Source organism: Salvelinus fontinalis, unplaced genomic scaffold (assembly GCF_029448725.1).
Source record: "Salvelinus fontinalis isolate EN_2023a unplaced genomic scaffold, ASM2944872v1 scaffold_0005, whole genome shotgun sequence".
Classification (NCBI taxonomy): domain Eukaryota; kingdom Metazoa; phylum Chordata; class Actinopteri; order Salmoniformes; family Salmonidae; genus Salvelinus; species Salvelinus fontinalis.
In genome coordinates this window covers 1,007,667-1,032,343 of record NW_026600214.1, presented here as the reverse complement: position 1 = coordinate 1,032,343, position 24,677 = coordinate 1,007,667, and the positions used below count along the sequence as shown (strand labels likewise).

Sequence of the window (24,677 nt, the reverse complement as noted above, 5' to 3'; positions counted from 1 at the left end):
AAAATATCATATCCTTCCGTTTGCTTGAATCTCCTCCAGGAATTTCTCCAGGATTTACTTTGTCCCGCATCTTGTGATGTTTTGTGTTCTTCCATGGAATGCGTCCTCCTGTCATCACGACCATTTCCCTCTAACCCCTGACCTCTGACCCTTCAGGCCGGTGATTGTGGAGATCCCTCACTTCGCGGCCCTGCGGGGGACGGAGCGGGAGCTGGTGATCCTGAGGAGTGAGATGGGGGAGAGCTGGAGGGAACATCACTGTGAATACACAGAGGAGGAACTCAACCAAATACTGAACGGCATGGACGAGGGTGAGGGGAGACGGGGGAGGGACTGGGGGACGAGTGGGACGGTATGGGACGAGGGTGAGGGGAGACGGGGGAGGGACTGGGGGACGAGTGGGACGGTGTGGGACGAGGGTGAGGGGAGAAAGGGGAGGGACTGGTGGACGAGTGGGAAGGTGTGGGATGGGGGAGAGCTGGATGGGGGAGGGAGAAGGGAAGGGGAGGGAGGACAGGGAGTGGACGGTGGGATGAGACGGGTGAGAAAGGGTGAGGGAGTGGGGAGGGAGGAGCAGGGAGGAGGCATGAGGGACGCGACAGGACCGGACCGCCATGTTAGTACCAAGCCACCAATCGTTCTACCTTATTCTTACACCAAAGATTAGGAAACATTTAGGTCCGACTGCTCAATCTGATTGGTCCTTGTGTATCATCTGACCCTGTTTCCCCGGTCCTCCCATTGGTTCGTCGTCCAGAGCTGGACTCTCCTGAGGAGCTGGAGAAGAAGAGGATTTGCCGTATCGTCACCAGGGACTTCCCACAATACTTTGCGGTGGTGTCGCGCATCAAGCAGGACAGCCAACTGATTGGTCCTGAGGGAGGGGTGTTGAGCAGTACTCTGGTACCTCAGGTCCAGGCTGTGTTCCCAGAGGGGGCTCTCACTAAGAAGATCAGGGTTGGACTACAGGTAGGGGGGGGGTCTGTGTGTAGCTTTTTCAAGTTAGTCTTCGGCCCATTAAAAAAAAAATTGGTAACGACAACTGAACATTTTCAAGTTCGTTGTTTCTACTTCCTAACTCTCGTCCACTTCCTCCTAGGCCCAGCCAATCAGCGTAGACCTGGTGAAGAGGATTCTGGGTAACAAGGCTACGTTTAGCCCCATCGTTACCTTGGAGCCCAGGAGGAGGAAGTTCCACAAGCCAATCACCATGACGATCCCTGTCCCCAAAAGCTCGACCAATGACGGGACAGTCAACGTGTTTGGAGGGGACACGCCAACTCTGCGTCTGCTCTGCAGTATCACTGGTATGTAGGAAATTACTGTTGATTGGTTGATTGGCTGATTGTTTGATTGGCCCATTGATTGGTTGTTTGATTGGTTGGTTGATTGACTGGTTTGTTGATTAACTTACTGACTGAACGATTGATTTTGAGTAGTCATGTTTACCTTCTTGATATTCATCAAAGCCCGGTTTCAGTCAACTCACATTAATATGTTGAATATATTTACCGGAGAGTTCCATTCTGATGTGTGTTCTAGGTGGGACCACTCCTGCCCAATGGGAGGACATCACTGGCTCCACCCCCCTCACCTTCATCAACCAATGTGTGTCCTTCACCACCAACGTGTCAGCAAGGTAATGTCACCAGTGGAGCTGGTGTGTTTTCATCTGTCTGTGGTTTTGACATTCTAGTGAAAACATCCTCCTCTTTCTGATTAATCAACTGATGGAATGATTGATTCTTCATTGGATACGATTGATTGATCTGTTACATCCTTGATAGGTTGATTGATTATCTAGCCTCCTGTAGGCTCTGGCTGATAGATTGGTTGATAGATTGGTTGATCTATTGATTGATTGATGAATCTATCAATTGACGAATTATTGATCACCCCCCTCCCCCATCCGGTGCGCTGTAGGTTCTGGCTGATAGACTGACTGACAGATTGATTGATCTATTGACTGATTGATGAATCTATCAATTGATGAATTATTGATCACCGCCCTCCCCCATCCGGTGCGCTGTAGGTTCTGGCTGATAGACTGTCGTCAGACCCAGGAGGCTGTGAGTTTCTCTACCCAGCTGTACAGAGAGATCATCTGTGTCCCGTACATGGCCAAGTTCGTCATCTTCGCCAAGACGCTGGACCCCGTCGAGGCCCGCCTCCGCTGCTTCTGCATGACGGACGACAAGATGGACAAGACGCTGGAACAGCAAGAGAACTTCACAGAGGTGGCGCGGAGTAGAGACGTAGAGGTGAGAGGGGGAGGGGGAGAGGGGGAGAGATGGAGGGGATGGGGAGAGATGGAGGGGATGGGGAGAGAGGGAGGGGAGGGAGAGGGAGTAGTGGTGAGAGGGGGGGAAGGAGGAGAGGAGAATGGGGGGGAGGGGTGAGAAACCCTGGAACAACAAGAGAAATTCACAAAGGTGACCCGGAGCAGAGATGTGGAGGTGAAGTGGGGGGGGGGGTATTGGTGTCTGACCCTAGCTCTCTACTGTGTCTGTCTGTCTGTCTGTCTGTCTGTCTGTCTGTCTGTCTGTCTGCCCCTACTACAGGTATTGGAAGGGAAACCTATCTTTGCAGACTGTTTTGGGAACCTGGTTCCTCTGACCAAGAGTGGACAGCATCACGTCTTCAGCTTCTACGCATTCAAAGAGAACCGTCTCGCACTCTTCATCAAGGTAACACGCCATTACTGGACTTCTTCTACGTTGGGAACGTGTGACGTAGTTGTCCACTTTGTTTTAGTTCTGAATGGACTTCTTCTACGCTGGGAAACTGTGACGTAGTTGTCCTGCTTTGTTTTAGTTCTGAATGGACTTCTCCTACGTTGGGAACGTGTGACGTAGTTGTCCTGCTTTGTTTTAGTTCTGAATGGACTTCTTCTACGCTTATAATGAGTTTTGATTACATCAGAGACACTGGTATATAATTTAGTATTTATTTTCATGAGTTTTGAATACATCAGAAACACTGGTATATAATTTAGTATGCATTTTAATGAGTTTTGAATACATCAGAGACACTGGTATATCATGTAATATGTATTTTAATGAGTTTGATTATACAGTATAATAAAAGTCGATAACAGAATGTTTTTCACTTTCCTTGCTAATATTCCCAACGCTAACCTGATTCCATGAGTTTCCAGTGATTGGTTGGTTGATTGATTGACAGATTCGTGACTGCGCCCAGGAGCCGTGTGGCAGACTGTCCTTCACCAAGGAGCCCCGCACCTACCGTAGTCTTACCCACAAGGCAATCTGCAACCTGAACATCACGCTGCCCACCTACTGCAAGGTAAGACACCTGAACACACCTGGACTGGACACAATGTGTAATAACATAAAGTAATGCTGAACACACCTGGACTAGACACAGTGTGTAATAACATGAAATAATGCTGAACACACCAGGACTGGAATGTGAATAATGCTGTCCCAAAACAGATCTGACTCAGTGTGAATAATGCTGTCCCAAAACAGATCTGACTCAGTGTGAATAACGCTGTCCCAAAACAGATCTGACTCAGTATGAATAATGCTGTCCCAAAACAGATTTGACTCAGTGTGAATAATGCTGTCCCAAAACAGATCTGACTCAGTGTGAATAATGCTGTCCCAAAACAGATCTGACTCAGTCTGAATAATGCTGTCCCAAAACAGATCTGGCTCAGTGTGAATAACGCTGTCCCAAAACAGTTCTGACTCAGTGTGAATAATGCTGTCCCAAACAGATCTGACTCAGTGTGAATAATGCTGTCCCAAAACGGATCTGACTCAGTGTGAATAATGCTGTCCCAAAACAGATCTGACTCAATGTGAATAACGCTGTCCCAAAACAGATCTGACTCAGTGTGAATAATGCTGTCCCAAAACAGATCTGACTCAGTGTGAATAATGCTGTCCCAAAACAGATCTGACCCAGTGTGAATAATGCTGTCCCAAAACAGATCTGACTCAGTGTGAATAATGCTGTCCCAAAACAGATCTGACTCAGTGTGAATAATGCTGTCCCAAAACAGATCTGACCCAGTGTGAATAATGCTGTCCCAAAACAGATCTGACTCAGTGTGAATAATGCTGTCCCAAAACAGATCTGACTCAGTGTGAATAATGCTATCCCAAAACAGATCTGACTCAGTGTGAATAATGCTGTCCCAAAACAGATCTGACTCAGTGTGAATAATGCTGTCCCAAAACAGATCTGACTCAGTGTGAATAATGCTGTCCCAAAACAGATCTGACTCAGTGTGAATAATGCTGTCCCAAAACAGTTCTGACTCAGTCTGAATAATGCTGTCCCAAAACAGATCTGACTCAGTGTGAATAATGCTGTCCCAAAATAGATCAGACTGAATGCCTTCTTTTTTTCTCTCCTCGGTGTCCTATTCAGGAGTCGGATTCAGACCAAGACGCAGATGACGAGGTAACCAACTACACCTTTTCAGAACATTCTTCTTGTTAAAATTTGATAAAATGTTAAAAACACTTTTACCTGATTTATGTTTATTAGCTGATTATATTCAACATGTTGTATTGAACCCTCCTTTCTTACAGAGTGACAAGAGCGACAAAAAATGTAAGCTGAGCTATTTGTTTTTTAAATGATTACATTTGTTGGGCTGTGACAAATACAGCATCCTGCATTAACTAACCGTCATAACTACCTGTAGTCCAGGAAGAACATATTAAATTACATTTTTTTTATTTTTTTATGCAGTACGCAGGCCAATGATTTGCATTGCTTAACATCCAATAATGGCCGTTTGACTAGCCGTGTTGTTTGTAATATAATATTACTTACACCTTGTCCAGTTACCTGTGGGTCCCTGACCACTATACTATAGTAATATAATATTACTTACACCGTGTCAAGTTACCTGTGGGTCCCTGACCACTATACTATAGTAATATAATATTACTAACACTATACTATAGTAATATAATATTACTACCACTATACTATAGTAATATAATATTACTAACACTATAATATAGTAATATAATATTACTGACCACTATAATATAGTAATATAATATTACTACCACTATACTATAGTAATATAATATTACTACCACTATACTATAGTAATATAATATTACTAACACTATAATATAGTAATATAATATTACTAACACTATAATATAGTAATATAATATTACTAACACTATAATATAGTAATATAATATTACTGACCACTATACTATAGTAATATAATATTACTAACACTATACTATAGTAATATAATATTACTACCACTATACTATAGTAATATAATATTACTAACACTATACTATAGTAATATAATATTACTAACACTATAATATAGTAATATAATATTACTACCACTATACTATAGTAATATAATATTACTAACACTATACTATAGTAATATAATATTACTAACACAATACTATAGTAATATAATATTACTACCACTATACTATAGTAATATAATATTACTAACACCTTGTCCAGTTACCTGTGGGTCCCTGACCACTATACTATAGTAATATAATATTACTAACACTATACTATAGTATTATAATATTACTACCACTATACTATAGTAATATAATATTACTAAGGCTTTACTATAGTAATAGAATATTACTAACACAATACTATAGTAGTATAATATTACTAACGCTATACTATAGTAATATAATATTACTTACACCTTGTCCAGTTACCTGTGGGTTCCTGGTCGCTATGCTATGGCTGGTATGCATTGCATCCCTTCCTCTCCAATACCCGTTCTGTTTCTCCCTCCTACAATCCCTCCTTCATCCATTCAACCATCATCATCATCATCACGCTATAGGAAGTCAAAGGGAATGAACGCTGAGATACTGTATGAATGCGTGAGATACAGTATGAACGCTTGGGATACTGTATGAATGCTTAAGATACAGTATGAACGCTTGGGATACTGTATGAATGCTTAAGATACTGTATGAATGCTTGGGATACTGTATGAATGCTTAAGATACAGTATGAACGCTTGGGATACTGTATGAATGCGTGAGATACAGTATGAACGCTTGGGATACTGTATGAATGCTTAAGATACAGTATGAACGCTTGGGATACTCTATGAATGCTTAAGATACTGTATGAATGCTTGGGATACTGTATGAATGCTTAAGATACTGTATGAATGCCTGAGATACTGTATGAATGCTTGAGATACTGTATGAATGCTTGAGATACTGTATGAATGCTTGAGATACTGTATGAATGCTTGGGATACTGTATGAATGCCTGAGATACTGTATGAATGCCTGAGATACTGTATGAATGCCTGGGATACTGTATGAATGCCTGGGATACTGTATGAATGCCTGGGATACTGTATGAATGCTTGAGATACTGTATGAATGCTTGAGATACTGTATGAATGTTTGGGATACTGTATGAATGCTTGAGATACTGTATGAATGCTTGAGATACTGTATGAATGCCTGAGATACTGTTTGAATGCCTGAGATACTGTATGAATGCTTGAGATACTGTATGAATGCCTGAGATACTGTATGAATGCCTGAGATACTGTATGAATGCCTGGGAAACTGTATGAATGCTTGAGATACTGTATGAATGCCTGAGATACTGTATGAATGCTTAAGATACTGTATGAATGCTTGCGATACTGTATGAATGCTTGGGATACTGTATGAATGCCTGAGATACTGTATGAACGCTTGAGATACTGTATGAATGCCTGAGAATACATATATATATGCCATGGCACTTCCAATGTGAATATATAACATCCAGTTATTTAAATGTATTTGGATGGCTGACGAAAGCACACTGTACTATGACAATATGTTAAACGAACGTCATTTCATTCCAGATTTTTGCTTGCCTGGAATTAATTCAAAGAAGGAATTCATATAATGTGAATTTTCAGTTTATTTTTTGTCTCCGAATACTCCCTTATTTTACTTTCATGGTTTGTTGAAACACTTTCTTTGCTCTGCATGAAAATAACTTCACTCACACATACACATGGTATATGTTTGTTAGTCTGTGTATGTGCGTGTTACCACTCATTCTCCTTTTCTGTTATCAATTCATTAGCCTGTTATATCACAGGTATCTTTGTTACCACTCATTCTCCTTTTCTGTTATCAATTCATTAGCCTGTTACATCACTGGTATCTTTTCTGTTATCAATTCATTAGCCTGTTACATCACTGGTATCTTTTCTGTTATCAATTCATTAGCCTGTTATATCACTGGTATCTTTTCTGTTATCAATTCATTAGCCTGTTATATCACTGGTATCTTTTCTGTTATCAATTCATTAGCCTGTTATATCACTGGTATCTTTTCTGTTATCAATTCATTAGCCTGTTATATCACTGGTATCTTTTCTGTTATCAATTCATTAGCCTGTTACATCACTGGTATCTTTTCTGTTATCAATTCATTAGCCTGTTATATCACTGGTATCTTTTCTGTTATCAATTCATTAGCCTGTTATATCACTGGTATCTTTTCTGTTATCAATTCATTAGCCTGTTATATCACTGGTATCTTTTCTGTTATCAATTCATTAGCCTGTTATATCACTGGTATCTTTTCTGTTATCAATTCATTAGCCTGTTATATCACTGGTATCTTTTCTTAGATCACTGATATTTATTTAACAAATTAACTGAGGTTTTCTACATGTATTTATATATAGTTTTACTCCCCATATGTTCCTATTTACTTAAGACTTCCTGACAGTTAGCTATCAGCGGTTTACATGGCGCGGGAAACCATCTGCTCTTTTCTCCCTGTTTGCCTTTTGTCAGTGGACATGAGCCCTTCATGTTGAGAAACAATCTTGAGATCTTTGTTTGTGTGAAACCAGTCTGTTTTTTCTTCCTCCGTTGGTTCCATATTCAGCAGGGTTGGGGGTCAATTCCATTTAAATTCAAACAGTCAATTCAGAAAGTTAAGCAAAATTCAAATTCCACATTTTCCTAATTGAAAAGCGTTGTAGAGAATTGGAATTTGGAACTGGAGTTTCAGTATACTTCCTGAATTGACTAGAATATAAATGGAATTGACCCCAACCCTGGTATTCAGGTCGCTTACCATTTTTATTTTTATACCTTCCTGTTTTGTTTAGACTACTTCCTGTTGTGTTTAGACTACTTCCTGTGTCATGTGTATGAATGTGCAGTCAATTACACCAATATGTATCGACAGGTTATTTCTTGCCCATATCTTTCCTCCGTCCTGTTCTGTTTCTCTTCTGTTGGCTTCGCTTCTGCTGTTGCTGCCCTCCTCCCCCCATCTCCCCTACCCCATCTCCCCTCCCCCTCTCCTTTGGAGAACTCACCACTCCTCTTCCGTCGTCAAGCTGCTTTCCCTTTTCCCTGTTTTGAACAGAAGATATACTGTGATATGTTCTGCCCTGACCACGGTTTTCCGATGTCTTCTCTTCCCCTTCACTCCATCCTCCCCTTATGTTCTTTACACCTTTGGTTTGGTTTCCTCCTTGTTTTCAAAATGGAAGACGACGAGACGGAGTCGACAGAGACTTACACGCTACCGACCAATCAGGTGCTAGATCCAGCCATGCTGGCCAGCCCTGACCTCCTTTCGGAGGTCGCCGATATGAAACACGACCTCATCAAGATGTCCGCCATCTTGACGACAGAGCAAACTGAACACCCAAGCTCTTCGGATAGAGGTAGAGGAGGAGGAGGAAGAGGAGGAAGGACAGGGATGGAGGAGGAACCCGGGGAGCCGTTTGAGATCATGGAACAGGTGAAAGAGGATCTGGAGAAGGTTGGAGATATTTTACGAGGGGGAGATACTAGCTTCACAAACAACAAAGAGAAAGTACTGCAGATGTCCAAAATGGAGGACGAGGAGTGGGTTCTTCTCTCTCAGACTAAAGCCAAAGCCATGACTCCCTCTGATGTTCAGGAGCCGGTACTACAAGAAGTCAACATTCAGAGGAAGACCTCTTCCACAATGACCAAAGAGGTTAGAGATATGTCAGGTATGGTATCTCACCAAAGTGGAGGCATGAACCAGCACCTAGAAGAGAGATCTGGTGTAACCAGTTGCCTACTACAGGACATCATAGTCCAGGAGAGATTAGCTCAGGTGGTTCTGAAGCGGGAAGGCAAACGCCATCCTCCTGAGATCAAAAAGCCGATCAGGAAGAAGTTGAGGGACAGGGAACGTTCTGGATGCAGCAGTTCTGAGGGTGAGCTGGAGAGGATGAGCTCTGAGGAGTCCCTTGATGGGGATGTTGTTCTGGGGGAGCCGAGGCCGGGAGTGGTTCCCGGGTCTGAGCCTGTAGTCGTTCCTGGGTCTGAGCCTGGAGTGGTTCCCAGGTCTATGCCGGTAGTGGTTCCTGGGTCTGAGCCTGTAGTCGTTCCCAGGTCTATGCCTGGAGTGGTGTCTGGGTCTGAGCCTGGAGTAGTTCCCAGGTCTATACCTGGAGTGGTTCCTGGGTCTGAGCCTGGAGTGGTTCCTGGATCTGAGCCTGGAGTGGTTCCCAGGTCTATGCCTGGAGTGGTGTCTGGGTCCGGACCTATAGTGGTGTCTGGGTCTGAACCTGGAGTGGGGCCCGGGACTGAGTTAAAACCGACTGCAACCCTGGATTGGGATGTTGTACTGGGGGAGTCTGGGCTCAGGTCTGGGTCTGAGACTTGGTCTGGGTCTTCTGAACCAACCCCAGCCATGGAGCCACCAGTGTCGCCCCTGGTCGTGGAAACCCCAATCGGGTCCATAAAGGACAGAGTGAGAGCTCTACAAAAGAAGGTTGAGGAAGAGGAAGAGGGGGAGGATGGCCGCAAGCGAAAGCCTGCGCAGGCGCCAGTCCCTCAGAACACAACTTTCATCACCATCACTAAGGAAACGGGTGAGCCCCAGATGCCAGATCTTCCCAAGCTTCCCAAATCTCCGAAATCCCCCCGGTCTCAGACGGAGAGGCTGGAGGAGACGATGTCTGTCCGGGAGCTGATGAAGGCATTCCAGACTGGCCAGGATCCTTCCAAGAACAAAACGGGGCTCTTCGAGCACAAAGCCATGACGTCATCCACAACCTCCACATCGAGCTCCGAGGCAGTGATCTACAGTGAGACCTACAGAGCTGAAGCCAGTCCCACAGAGCATATGTCATCAGAAACTCCAACTTCCACAATCCTCTGCTCGCAGAGTGATATCCTGGCCCTCCACTACGAAGGGGCGGATGATGAACCACATCTGATCTTAGTAAGAGACCACTCTGAAGACTCTGAAAAAACGAATGTCTTAGAAAGGGACCACTCTGAATACTCTGAGATAACTCATGTTACGGTTCAGTTGCAGGAGTCAGTGACTAACATCAACAGAATACAACCAGAGGACAGAGGGATCCCTCTAGACAGGGCTCTACCAGAGGATGGAGGGATCCTCCTAGACAGGGCTCTACCAGAGGACGGAGGGATCATCCTAGACAGGGCTCTACCAGAGGACGGAGGGATCCTCCTAGACAAGGCTCTACCAGAGGACGGAGGGATCCTCCTAGACAGGGCTCTACCAGAGGATGGAGGGATCCTCCTAGACAGGGCTCTACCAGAGGACGGAGGGATCCTCCTAGACAAGGCTCTACCAGAGGATGGAGGGATCCTTCTAGACAGGGCTCTACCAGAGGACGGAGGGATCCTCCTAGACAAGGCTCTACCAGAGGACGGAGGGATCCTCCTAGACAGGGCTCTACCAGAGGACGGAGGGATCCTCCTAGACTGGGCTCTACCAGAGGACGGAGGGATCCTCCTAGACAAGGCTCTACCAGAGGATGAAGGGATCCTCATAGACAGGGCTCTACCAGAGGACGGCGGGATCCTCCTAGACAAGGCTCTACCAGAGGACAGATGTATCCTCCTAGACAAGGCTCTACCAGAGGATGGAGGGATCCTCCTAGACAGGGCTCTACCAGAGGACGGAGGGATCCTCCTAGACAGGGCTCTACCAGAGGACGGAGGGATCCTCCTAGACAGGGCTTTACCAGAGGACGGAGGGATCCTCCTAGTCAGGGCTCTACCAGAGGACGGAGGGATCCTCCTAGACAGGGCTCTACCAGAGGACGGAGGGATCCTCCTAGACAGGGCTCTACCAGAGAACAGAGGGATCCCTCTAGACAGGGCTCTACCAGAGGACGGAGGGATCCTCCTAGACAGGGCTCTACCAGAGGACGGAGGGATCCTCCTAGACAAGGCTCTACCAGAGGACGGAGGGATCCTCATAGACAGGGCTCTACCAGAGGACAGAGGGATCCTCCTAGACCAGGATCTATCAGAACATGGAGCAATCGTCCTAGACAGGGCTCTACCAGAGGACAGAGGGATCCTCCCAGACAGGGCTCTACCAGAGGACAGAGGGATCCTCATAGACAGGGCTCTACCAGTGGACGGAGGGATCCTCCTAGACAGGGCTCTACCAGAGGACGGAGGGATCCTCCTAGACAGGGCTCTATCAGAGGATGGAGGGATCCTCCTAGACAAGGATCTACCAGAGGACAGATGTATCCTCCTAGACAGGGCTCTACCAGAGGACGGAGGGATCCTCCTAGACAGGGCTCTACCAGAGGATGGAGGGAGCCTCATAGACAGGGCTCTACCAGAGGACGGAGGGATCCTCCTAGCCAGGGCTCTACCAGAGGATGGAGGGATCCTCCTAGACAGGGCTCTACCAGAAGACGGAGGGATCCTCCTAGCCAGGGCTCTACCAGAGGATGGAGGGATCCTCCTAGACAGGGCTCTACCAAATGATGAAGGGATCCTCCTAGACAGGGCTCTACCAGAGGACGGAAGGATCCTCCTAGACAGGGCTCTACCAGAGAATGAAGGGATCCTCCTAGACAAGGCTCTACCAGAGGATGGAGGGATCCTCCTAGACAGGGCTCTACCAGAGGACAGAGGGATCCTCATTGACAGGGCTCTACCAGAGGACAGAGGGATCCTCCTAGACAGGGCTCTACCAGAGGACGGAAGGATCCTCCTAGACAAGGCTCTACCAGAGGACAGATGTATCCTCCTAGACAGGGCTCTACCAAAGGACGGAGGGATCCTCCTAGACAGGGCTCTACCAAAGGACGGAGGGATCCTCCTAGACAGGGCTCTACCAAAGGACAGAGGGATCCTTATAGCCAGGGCTCTACCAAAGGACGGAGGGATCCTCCTAGACAGGGCTCTACCAGAGGACAGAGGGATCCTCCTAGACAGGGCTCAACCAGAGGATGGAGGGATCCTCCTAGACAGGGCTCTACCAGAGGACGGAGGTATCATCCTAGACAGGGCTATACCAGAGGACGGAGGGATCCTCCTAGACAGGGCACAACCAGAGGATGGAGGGATCCCTCTAGACAGGGCTCTACCAGAAGATGGAGGGATTCTCCTAGACAAGGCTCTTCCAGAGGACGGAGGAATCCCTCTAGACAGGGCTCTACCAGAGGACGGAGATATCCTCCTAGACAGGGCTCTACCAAAGGACGGAGGGATCCTCCTAGACAGGGCTCTACCAAAGGACAGAGGGATCCTTATAGACAGGGCTCTACCAAAGGACGGAGGGATCCTCCTAGACAGGGCTCTGCCAGAGGACAGAGGGATCCTCCTAGACAGGGCTCAACCAGAGGATGGAGGGATCCTCCTAGACAGGGCTCTACCAGAGGACGGAGGTATCATCCTAGACAGGGCTCTACCAGAGGACGGAGAGATCCTCCTAGACAGGGCTCAACCAGAGGATGGAGGGATCCCTCTAGACAGGGCTCTACCAGAAGATGGAGGGATTCTCCTAGACAAGGCTCTTCCAGAGGACGGAGGAATCCCTATAGACAGGGCTCTACCAGAGGACGGAGGGATCATCCTAGACAGGGCTCTAGCAGAGGACGGAGGAATCCCTCTAGACAGGGCTCTACCAGAGGATGGAGAGATCCTCCTAGACAGGGCTCTACCAAAGGACGGAGGGATCCTCCTAGACAGGGCTCTACCAAAGGACGGAGGGATCTTCCTAGACAGGGCTCTACCAGAGGACGGAGGGATCCTCCTAGACAGGGCTCTACCAAAGGACGGAGGGATCTTCCTAGACAGGGCTCTACCAGAGGATGGAGGGATCCTCCTAGACAGGGCTCTACCAAAGGACGGAGGGATCTTCCTAGACAGGGCTCTACCAGAGGACGGAGGGATCCTCCTAGACAGGGCTCTACCAAAGGACGGAGGGATCCTCCCAGACAGGGCTCTACCAGAGGACAGAGGGATCCTCCTAGACAGGGCTCAACCAGAGGATGGAGGGATCCTCCTAGACAGGGCTCTACCAGAGGACGGAGGTATCATCCTAGACAGGGCTATACCAGAGGACGGAGGGATTCTCCTAGACAGGGCTCAACCAGAGGATGGAGGGATCCTCCTAGACAGGGCTCTACCAGAGGACGGAGGTATCATCCTAGACAGGGCTATACCAGAGGACGGAGGGATCCTCCTAGACAGGGCTCAACCAGAGGATGGAGGGATCCCTCTAGACAGGTCTCTACCAGAAGATGGAGGGATTCTCCTAGACAAGGCTCTTCCAGAGGACGGAGGAATCCCTATAGACAGGGCTCTACCAGAGGACGGAGGGATCATCCTAGACAGGGCTCTAGCAGAGGACGGAGGAATCCCTCTAGACAGGGCTCTACCAGAAGATGGAGGGATTCTCCTAGACAAGGCTCTACCAGAGGACGGAAGAATCGTCCTAGACAAGGCTCTACCAGAGGACAGAGCGATCTTCCTAGACAGGGCTCTATCAAAGGATGGAGGGATCCTCCTGGACAGGGCTCTACCAGAGGACGGAGGGATCTTCCTAGACAGGGCTCTACCAGAGGATGGATGGAGCAGCCCAGAGATTATGCAACAGGAGGAGCCAGAGATGGGACAAGAAAGGAGGTCTTCTATAGAGATGATGCAGCTGGAGGAGCCAGAGATGGGACCAGATAGGAAGTCTTCTATAGAGATGATGCAGCTGGAGGAACCAGAGATGGGACTAGAAAGGAGGTCTTCTATAGAGATGATGCAGCTGGAGGAGCCAGAGATGGGTCCAGACAGGAGGCGTTCTTCAGAGATGATGCAGCTGGAGGAACCAGAGATGGGACCAGACAGGAAGTCTTCTATAGAGATGATGCAGCTGGAGGAGCCAGAGATGGGACCAGACAGGAAGTCTTCTCTAGAGATGATGCAGCTGGAGGAGCCAGAGATGGGACCAGACATGAGGCCTTCTATAGAGATGATGCAGCTGGAGGAACCAGAGATGGGACCAGACAGGAAGTCTTCTATAGAGATGATGCAGCTGGAGGAACCAGAGATGGGACCAGCCAGGAAGTCTTCTATAGAGATGCAGATCAGCCCGGACAGGAAACCATCTGAGGACTTTAGCGCTGACATCAAGGCCGAGCTGGAGGACAGTCCAGAGTACCAGCTGTTCAGACAGACCTCGTTCACAGGGGGCAACAACCACCCCCAGGCTGAAGCAGCCGAGGAGGAGCTCTCAGCAGACCACCCAAACGACACCCCAACCTTCATGTTCAGCCCCTGTATGAACGACGACAGACGGGATGAGTTATTCACTAAGACTGAGAACCTGGTGGGGAATGAAAGCCCTGTGAGTCTGAAGAATGAAGGTGCAGCGGACTCTCCCGGGACTAGCCTAGGAACCAGGACTCCCCATTCAAGCACGGGGGAGAGTGAGAAACACGAAGGATTAGCAGACACCCCACAGATGAGCCCACTCACATTCCCCACTCAGGAGGTTGACCTGCCCACAGTTTATAGAGAGACAGAGAGAATGGATGGGATGAAAGTACTAGGAGACGTGATTCATGGTGATGAAGAAATCTTTCCAGAAACTGAAGATTTAGTCATAGCAACCAAGTCAGTGACCCCGTCCCCTGTTCGGGAACAAGAAGTCATGATCCAACGGAAAACCTCCCCCAGACCTGTTACAGTGGTGAGAGATATGTCAGGGGTGGAGTCACTCCTCAGGGAAGATATGGATCACTACCTAGAACAGAGACCATCACCTGTCCGTGGCACTGAAGTGATGACAGTTCAGGAACCAATGTTACAAGAAGTCAGGATGGAGAGGAAATCCTCCCCCAGACCGGTTACAGTGGTGAGCGATATGTCAGGGATGGAGTCACTCCTCAGGGAAGATATTGATCACTACTTAGAACAGAGATGTATGGTAATCAGTGGTTCACCAAAGGATGACATTGTCCAACAACAGAGTTTCAAACAGACCATCCTGACCAGGGATGACAAGCAACAATCACTTATTTTCTCCACAAAGGAGGTAGACATGTCTACAGAAGATACAGAGACAGAAAAAGAAGACTGGTGGAAAGTGCAAGACATGGGTGATGGTGGCGCTCGGGGTGCCGAAGCGATAATCTTGAACCCAGTTCAGGAACCAATGTTACAAGAAGTCATGATCGAAAGGAAGACATCCCCCAGACCAGCTGTAAGAGTTAAAGATACGTCAGGCATGGAGGCACTCCTCAGTGGAGATTTAGAACAGTACCTAGAAGACAGACCTGTAGATCTCAGGGGTGTATCGGAGGACGACGTCGTCCAAGAGAGATTTGAACAGGTTATGATTACACGGGAGAGCAAACGGGAAACCCACACGTTCTCCACTGAGCAGGTAGATAAAGTGACAGAACGAGATGTTGTTAATAATGCAGTGCAAGTAGGAGCCGTGGAGGACGACGTCATCTACGGCGATAAGGACTTCATGCAGAGTCGTTCAGCTGGGCGGGAACCATCAGAACGTTCGGCTACTACAGTAATACGTTCAAGAGACTCAAAGAAGGTGACCTTTGACCTTCAAAGGACGTTTGATTCAGTGCTCCCCGCTCAAGCCTCTGAAGAGGATGACCAGGTCCCTGTTGGGACAAGACCCATCTTAGAGGACTGGGATGATTTAGAGATAAAACCATCGTACCACAAAACAACAGAACTTTCATACTCAAACCTAAACATGCAAGACTCAATTTCAGCAGACAGAATTGCTCCTGAATCTGGTTGGGTTGCACCAGAGCTCCATGAAAGGGATTCACCTGATCATGGAGCGGTGCACAGCCCAGACGGTGTGGGTCAGGCCCTCAGACCTGCAGACTTAGAGGTCCTCTTTCCTTTGGCCCTGGGCCACCCAGAGAGACGACTCTCCCATGGGGATTCTCTGGAGACCAGTCCTGTCATGGATGAAGGTTCCTCCAGGAAGTCCCCTGACTCTTTAGAGCCAAGTCCAACCGGGGACTCCCCCTGCCTTGACTCGCTGGAGAGCAGCCCCACTGAACCGAAACAAGACACAGGCTTTCAGGCGACAAAGAAGACAGCTGTGTATGAAGACTACTTCTCTCAGCTTAGAGCCTGTCTCGGTGAGGAGCACGTCAGCAACATTGAGAATGAGGATTACTCCAAACGGACCTATCAAATGGATGGTGAGCGCGAGGGTCCCCTCCCATTGAAGGGGGGAGACCCTGAGTGGCTCTCCATGCCCATAAATCTGAGCTCAAACCCTGAGGATGATATGGACGACGTGGATGCAGAGGGTAGCGAGACCGGCCAGAGACAGTTCACACCAGAGGAGGAGATGTTCAAAATGGCCGCCAAGATCAAAACCTTTGAGGAGATGGAGCAGGACGTCAAAACGAAGACAGACGGGAAACCCTCAGACGGCTCTGTGTTATCAGACTCTGAGGATTATGAAGAGTCGATCGTTGACCTGATGGACAGGGAAGCGAAATTAACTAACCCCAAAATCGACACCGATACTCTTCAGTCTGAAATTGAAACTATGGCTACAATCCAACCCTCAGTCCCTGGTGCAGTAACTGAGTTGGATAGTTCAGTTCAATGTGAAGCTCACTTACCATACAGTGCCTCAGGACATTCACTATCAGGAAGACAGGTCTCTGAGCACCTCGAATATCATTCACTAAGCACTGAAAAAGAACACTATACCACAGAGAATATCAGTGAAAATATCAGTGAACGTACTGAGCAGAAAGAGGAGACAGATGTAATATCGGCTATGCAAGCACACGAGGATGAGAGGGATCAGTCACAGTTGAGAGTCAGTCAGTCTGGTGAAAGTCTGTCAGTCAAACCAGAGGTGTTATGCACCGACGATGAAAGCTTCAAGGAGGTGGAGGATGAGGATGCGGAGGCAGCCATGTTGGAAATGCATCCCGAAGACATGCCTGTTCAAGGAGAGCTGGTCCCATGGAGTGCCATGCCAGACGACAACGAGAATGACAACGACGACGAAGCCTTCGACGCACGTGTAGAGGCGGAGGAACGAAGGATTATGGGTCTCGTGGAAGACCGCCGTACCCCTGACACCACACCGACCGAGGGGGGCACCCCCAACCCCTTCCAGTTCCAGGAAGGGAAGTTCTTTGAGATGACCAGAGGGGGTGCTGTGGACATGACGAGGAGGAGCGTTGAAGAGGAGGCCGAGGGCTATGCCTTCTTTCACATAGGAGAACACCCAGTTGACCAGGTTCTGTTCCAGGACACTGGAGATTACGCTGGCCCCGATGTTCTCAAAACAGAACAGACTATTGACGTTGCTGACCAAACCAAAGATGATTCTGACTCCTCCTTCAAGACTTTACCATTACCCGAGGCTGATCAGAGGGGGAAACCAATGGCCAAACCCAGGACCTCCATCAAAATTGAGCCAAAAGCTGAAACATTCCCCCTGCTAGAAGCTGAGATGGGAAGCTTCTTAGAGGTAGGTTCTCCAGACCCGACTATAGCTGACCTCCAGATGTTTACCACCGCTGCTACTGTCACCCGCTCTGTGTACTCTGAACAGGTCCACCAGTCATCCGACTCATCCCTTGAGGATGAAGAAGAAGAGGAAGAGGAGCCATGCTCTATCATTGAAATGCTCGCTGGCTATTATGACTCAGTGGCACCCCCTAGTGTCCTGCAAGGGTATGACACCTCAGCAGGGTCTGACACCTCAGTGGCACCCACTAGTGTCCTGGCAGGGTCTGACACCTCTAGTGTCCTGGAAGGGTCTGACATCTCAGTGGCTCCCTCTAGTGTCCTGGCAATATCCTACACCTCAGCAGACACTGTGGCTAAGGATGAAAGCAGTTTCAAATCAAAGATACCCATCAAAGCTGGTTCAGTGAAATCAGACCTGGGCCATGAGCAGAAATCAACAGTGGTGGAATCTCTTGATCAGGACCGGAGGACGAGGTCTGAGGAGGATTTTAAAGCCGGGAAGAAAATCTTAACTAACAAAGACAGCAGGAGTCACTCCGACAGCGACCGTCCTACAACTAAATCCAAACCTCTCACCTCCAGACTCCCTGTCATGGGCAAGCACAAAACCACAGCCCATTCCTCCTCCTCTTCCCAGCCCAACAGAGACCAGGGCTCTGACCTACGAGAGCCTTCCCTCCGATCCTCTCTGGATGTCGACGACATCAGCAGCAGCGGTGATCACAACGGTCCACATTCTGTCATCTTCAAGTATGACAGACCAACGCCTCGCAGATCTGCCCCAGACACGAGGGCTTTGCCGACTCAGACACGGGTTCGAGCTTCCTCGGTGACGGGAGAGCTTTTTGAGTCGAGACCCATCTGGGAAGACTCAGTGGAGACTCAGACACGAGTTGGAGCTTCCTCGGTGACGGAGGAGGTGTTTGAGTCGAGACCAATCTGGGAAGACTCAGTGGAGACTCAGATGCAGCTAATCTGGGCTGATCGGACCACGGAGCGGCAGCAAGGTACCAAAAATCTGCCACTTCTTTTCCTCTCTTTCTCTGCTCCTTGGAAGAACTTTCTTTGTCTTATTCAAGACCAATCGTTTGTCACTTTTCTGTTGTGTGTCTTGTTTTGTCATTTCGTGCCGTGCTGTGTTGTCTTGTCCTGTCCTGTGTTGTCTTGTCCTGTCCTGTGTTGTCTTGTGTTGTGTTGTTTCTTTTCCATATAAATGTCTGTGTCTATTGACTATTGTCTATTGACGATTGTCTATTGACGATTGTCTAGTGTCTATTGTCCACGTATGTGTAGATGAAATCTCAAGATTGACTGACCTAGATGTGTTCGGAGAAAACTCTAGGAATGCCCATCATGATTAACTTCAGGACATCTCATAGACTATTACATTACTGCCCATCATGATTAACTTCAGGAAATCTCATAGACTACTACATTACTGAAACTCCTTTTACTAATAATCACTGCACTGAGTTTGGAATGCCACATTCTTTCCATTGTTTAAGTACTAATAGACTACAAATACACCGTCGTGGTGGTCCGAGTAGAGCAGGTATTGTCATCAACAGTATGGATCAGTATGAACATCAGCTCTGCTTCATACTTCACCCATCATCAGCACCATTACCTCCACAGCCTATAACATAGAGGCCGGTTACATTGCTTACTGAAATGTACCTGTACCTTCCAAGAACCTAGAAAACATCCCATAATCAACATGATCTCTGGAGAGTTTTAAACTGTTATATTTTCAGAGAAGTTATGGCCTGCGGTCCAAAATGGCAACCTATTCCCTATGGGCCCTATGGTCTAAAGTAGTGTATCCCTATTCCCTATGGGCCCTATGGTCTAAAGTAGTGCATCCCTATTCCCTATAGACCCTATGGTCTAAAGTAGTGCATCCCTATTCCCTATGGGACCTATGGTCTAAAGTAGTGCATCCCTATTCCCTATGGACCCTATGGTCTAAAGTAGTGCATCCCTATTCCCTATGGGCCCTATGGTCTAAAGTAGTGCACCCTATTCCCTATGGGACCTATGGTCTAAAGTAGTGCATCCCTATTCCCTATGGACCCTACGGTCTAAAGTAGTGCACCCTATAGGGAATATGATGCCAATTGGGACGGAGCCATAATGTTGTTACTGTGCTGCTGTTGAGCTGTGATGACCTGTGTGTAACCTCTGGCCGTGGTGGTGTTTGTAGTGGATTGGCACGACGATGCAGACAGGAAAGAGGAGACGTTGGCTATCATTGCAGACCTGCTGGGGTTCAGCTGGACAGGTAAGTTATCCAGGTGGTGTTTACCTGGTGTAGAAGGTGTGTATGAAATAGGAGTAAAAAGCTGTGGAAAACACTGGTCAAATGTCGTCCACTATGTAGGGAATAAGGGTACTGTTTAAGACGCCAACTCAGTGTCGTTATCCCCCCGTCCCCCCGTCCCCCATGTGTCTCAGAGCTGGCGAGGGAGCTGGAGTTCAACGAGGATGAGATCCAGGAAGTGAGGATGGAGAACCCTAACTCCTTACAGGAGCAGAGCCACGCCTTGCTGCAGCGCTGGGCTGAGAGAGAGGGAAAACACGCCACCGGTATGTCTGTCCTGACGCCATCTGTTCTACTGGGCATCACTGGGGTGTGTCCAAAATGAGACTATATTCCCTATATAGTGCACGGCTCTGGTCAAAAGTAGTGCACTATGTAGAGAATAGCGTGCCATTTTGGCACTCAGCTGTGGACTCATCCATGGAAACCATCCATCTATTTATGAATGATAGATACATTTTACAGCCTTAATCCAAAATGTATTTAAATTGTTAGTTTTTTCCTCATCCATCTAAACACAATACCCCATAATGACAAAAGAAAAAACGTTTTTTTTTTTTTATGTTTGCTATTTATGAATGATAAAAATGTCTTCTTAAATTGATTGTCTTTTTTGTTGTATTTTTTTTTGGGGGGGGGGTTTGAAGCAAGATTATTTCGTTTAATCAAAAGTGCTATAGAAGTGAAAAGGGTAATGATTATTTATTATTATTATTATTATTAATGAACTAATTATATGTCTTGTCTTTTGTCCAGCAGAGGACAGCCTGATAAAGAGGCTGACCAAGATCAACCGGATGGACATCGTCCACCTGATAGAGACCCAGATGAACAAGTCAGCTCAGGAGCAGACATCCAGGACCTACGCAGAGATAGAGAAGACTCTGGACCAGAGTGAAGGTACTGGATCAGTTACATTACATTACAGAGATAGAGGAGACTCTGGACCAGAGTGAAGGTACTGGACCAGTTACATTACATTAGAGAGATAGAGAAGACTCTGGACCAGAGTGAAGGTACTGGACCAGTTACATTACATTACAGAGATAGAGGAGACTCTGGACCAGTTACATTACATTACAGAGATAGAGGAGACTCTGGACCAGTTACATTACATTAATGAGATAGAGGAGACTCTGGACCAGTTACATTACATTACATTACAGAGATAGAGGAGACCCTGGACCAGTTACATTACATTACAGAGATAGAGGAGACTCTGGAACAGTTATATTACATTACAGAGATAGAGGGGTCTCTGGACCAGTTACATTACATTACAGAGATAGAGGAGACTCTGGACCAGTTACATTACATTACAGAGATAGAGGAGACTCTGGACCAGTTACATTACATTACAGAGATAGAGGAGACTCTGGACCAGTTACATTACATTACAGAGATAGAGGAGACTCTGGACCAGTTACATTACATTACAGAGATAGAGGAGAGTCTGGACCAGTTACATTACATTACAGAGATAGAGGAGACTCTGGTACAGTTATATTACATTACAGAGATAGAGGGGTCTCTGGACCAGTTACATTACATTACAGAGATAGAGGAGACTCTGGACCAGTTACATTACATTACAGAGATAGAGGAGACTCTGGACCAGAGTGAAGGTACTGGACCAGTTACATTACATTACAGAGATAGAGGAGACGCTGGACCAGAGTGAAGGTACTGGACCAGTTACATTACATTACAGAGATAGAGGAGACTCTGGACCAGAGTGAAGGTACTGGACCAGTTACATTACATTACAGAGATAGAGGAGACTCTGGACCAGAGTGAAGGTACTGGACCAGTTACATTACATTACAGAGATAGAGAAGACTCTGGACCAGAGTGAAGGTACTGGACCAGTTACATTACATTACAGAGATAGAGGAGACTCTGGACCAGTTACATTACATCACAGAGATAGAGGAGATCCTGGACCAGTTACATTACATTACAGAGATAGAGGAGACTCTGGACCAGTTACATTACATTACAGAGATAGAGGAGACTATGGACCAGTTACATTACATTACAGAGATAGAGAAGACTCTGGACCAGTTACATTACATTATAGAGATAGAGGAGACTCTGGACCAGTTACATTACATTACAGAGATAGAGGAGACTCTGGACCAGTTACATTACATTACAGAGATAGAGGAGACTCTGGACCAGTTACATTACATTACAGAGATAGAGGGGTCTCTGGACCAGTTACATTACATTACAGAGATAGAGGAGACTCTGGACCAGTTACATTACATTACAGAGATAGAGAAGAGTCTGGACCAGAGTGAAGGTACTGGACCAGTTACATTACATTACAGAGATAGAGGAGACTCTGGACCAGTTACATTACATCACAGAGATAGAGGAGACCCTGGACCAGTTACATTACATTACAGAGATAGAGGAGACTCTGGACCAGTTACATTACATTACAGAGATAGAGGAGACTCTGGACCAGTTACATTACATTACAGAGATAGAGAAGACTCTGGACCAGTTACATTACATTACAGAGATAGAGGAGACTCTGGACCAGTTACATTACATTACAGAGATAGAGGAGACTCTGGACCAGTTACATTACATTACAGAGATAGAGGGGTCTCTGGACCAGTTACATTACATTACAGAGATAGAGGAGACTCTGGACCAGTTACATTACATTACAGAGATAGAGGAGACTGGACCAGTTACATTACATTACAGAGATAGAGGGGTCTCTGGACCAGTTACATTACATTACAGAGATAGAGGGGTCTCTGGACCAGTTACATTACATTACAGAGATAGAGGAGACTCTGGACCAGTTACATTACATTACAGAGATAGAGGGATCTCTGGACCAGTTACATTACATTACATTACAGAGATAGAGGAGACTGGACCAGCTACATTACATTACAGAGATAGAGAAGACTCTGGACCAGTTACATTACATTACAGAGATAGACGAGACTCTGGACCAGTTACATTACATTACAGAGATAGAGGAGACTCTGGTACAGTTATATTACATTACAGAGATAGAGGGGTCTCTGGACCAGTTACATTACATTACAGAGATAGAGGAGACTCTGGACCAGTTACATTACATTACAGAGATAGAGGAGACTCTGGACCAGAGTGAAGGTACTGGACCAGTTACATTACATTACAGAGATAGAGGAGACCCTGGACCAGAGTGAAGGTACTGGACCAGTTACATTACATTACAGAGATAGAGAAGACTCTGGACCAGAGTGAAGGTACTGGACCAGTTACATTACATTACAGAGATAGAGGAGACTCTGGACCAGAGTGAAGGTACTGGACCAGTTACATTACATTACAGAGATAGAGGAGACTCTGGACCAGAGTGAAGGTACTGGACCAGTTACATTACATTACAGAGATAGAGGAGACTCTGGACCAGTTACATTACATTACAGAGATAGAGGAGACTCTGGACCAGAGTGAAGGTACTGGACCAGTTACATTACATTAGAGAGATAGAGAAGACTCTGGACCAGAGTGAAGGTACTGGACCAGTTACATTACATTAGAGAGATAGAGGAGACTCTGGACCAGTTACATTACATCACAGAGATAGAGGAGACCCTAGACCAGTTACATTACATTACAGAGATAGAGGAGACTCTGGACCAGTTACATTACATTACAGAGATAGAGGGGTCTCTGGACCAGTTACATTACATTACAGAGATAGAGGAGACTGGACCAGCTACATTACATTACAGAGATAGAGGAGACTGGACCAGTTACATTACATTACAGAGATAGAGGAGACTCTGGACCAGTTACATTACATTACAGAGATAGAGGAGACTCTGGACCAGTTACATTACATTACATTACAGCGATAGAGGAGACTGGACCAGCTACATTACATTACACAGATAGAGAAGACTCTGGACCAGTTACATTACAATACAGAGATAGAGGAGACTGGACCAGCTACATTACATTACAGAGATAGAGGAGACTGGACCAGTTACATTACATTACAGAGATAGAGGAGACTCTGGACCAGTTACATTACATTACAGAGATAGAGGAGACTCTGGACCAGTTACATTACATTACATTACAGAGATAGAGGAGACTGGACCAGCTACATTACATTACAGAGATAGAGAAGACTCTGGACCAGTTACATTACATTACAGAGATAGAGGAGACTGGACAAGCTACATTACATTACAGAGATAGAGGAGACTCTGGACCAGTTACATTACATTACAGAGATAGAGGAGACTGGACCAGTTACATTACATTACAGAGATAGAGGAGACTGGACCAGTTACATTACATTACAGAGATAGAGGAGACTCTGGACCAGTTACATTACATTACAGAGATAGAGGAGACTGGACCAGCTACATTACATTACAGAGATAGAGGAGACTGGACCAGTTACATTACATTACAGAGATAGAGGAGACTCTGGACCAGTTACATTACATTACATTACAGAGATAGAGGAGACTCTGGACCAGTTACATTACATTACAGAGATAGAGGAGACTGAACCAGTTACATTACATTACAGAGATAGAGGAGAC

General features: G+C 46.6%; 1 protein-coding gene across 1 annotated transcript in view; it reads left to right on the top strand.

The window, feature by feature from the left end:
- The window catches only part of LOC129841974 (ankyrin-2-like), a 256,273-nt gene that overhangs the window by 169,814 nt on the left and 61,782 nt on the right, over nt 1-24,677 (top strand). Inside the window, exons 30-43 of the mRNA XM_055910338.1 lie at nt 157-311; nt 758-969; nt 1,100-1,307; nt 1,543-1,639; nt 2,033-2,261; nt 2,562-2,687; nt 3,184-3,306; nt 4,402-4,434; nt 4,566-4,587; nt 7,738-7,748; nt 8,068-18,787; nt 19,984-20,061; nt 20,235-20,366; nt 20,857-21,000. Of these exons, the coding sequence (XP_055766313.1) occupies nt 157-311; nt 758-969; nt 1,100-1,307; nt 1,543-1,639; nt 2,033-2,261; nt 2,562-2,687; nt 3,184-3,306; nt 4,402-4,434; nt 4,566-4,587; nt 7,738-7,748; nt 8,068-18,787; nt 19,984-20,061; nt 20,235-20,366; nt 20,857-21,000 (12,290 nt within the window). The remainder of the gene's footprint in view (nt 1-156; nt 312-757; nt 970-1,099; nt 1,308-1,542; nt 1,640-2,032; nt 2,262-2,561; nt 2,688-3,183; nt 3,307-4,401; nt 4,435-4,565; nt 4,588-7,737; nt 7,749-8,067; nt 18,788-19,983; nt 20,062-20,234; nt 20,367-20,856; nt 21,001-24,677) is intronic.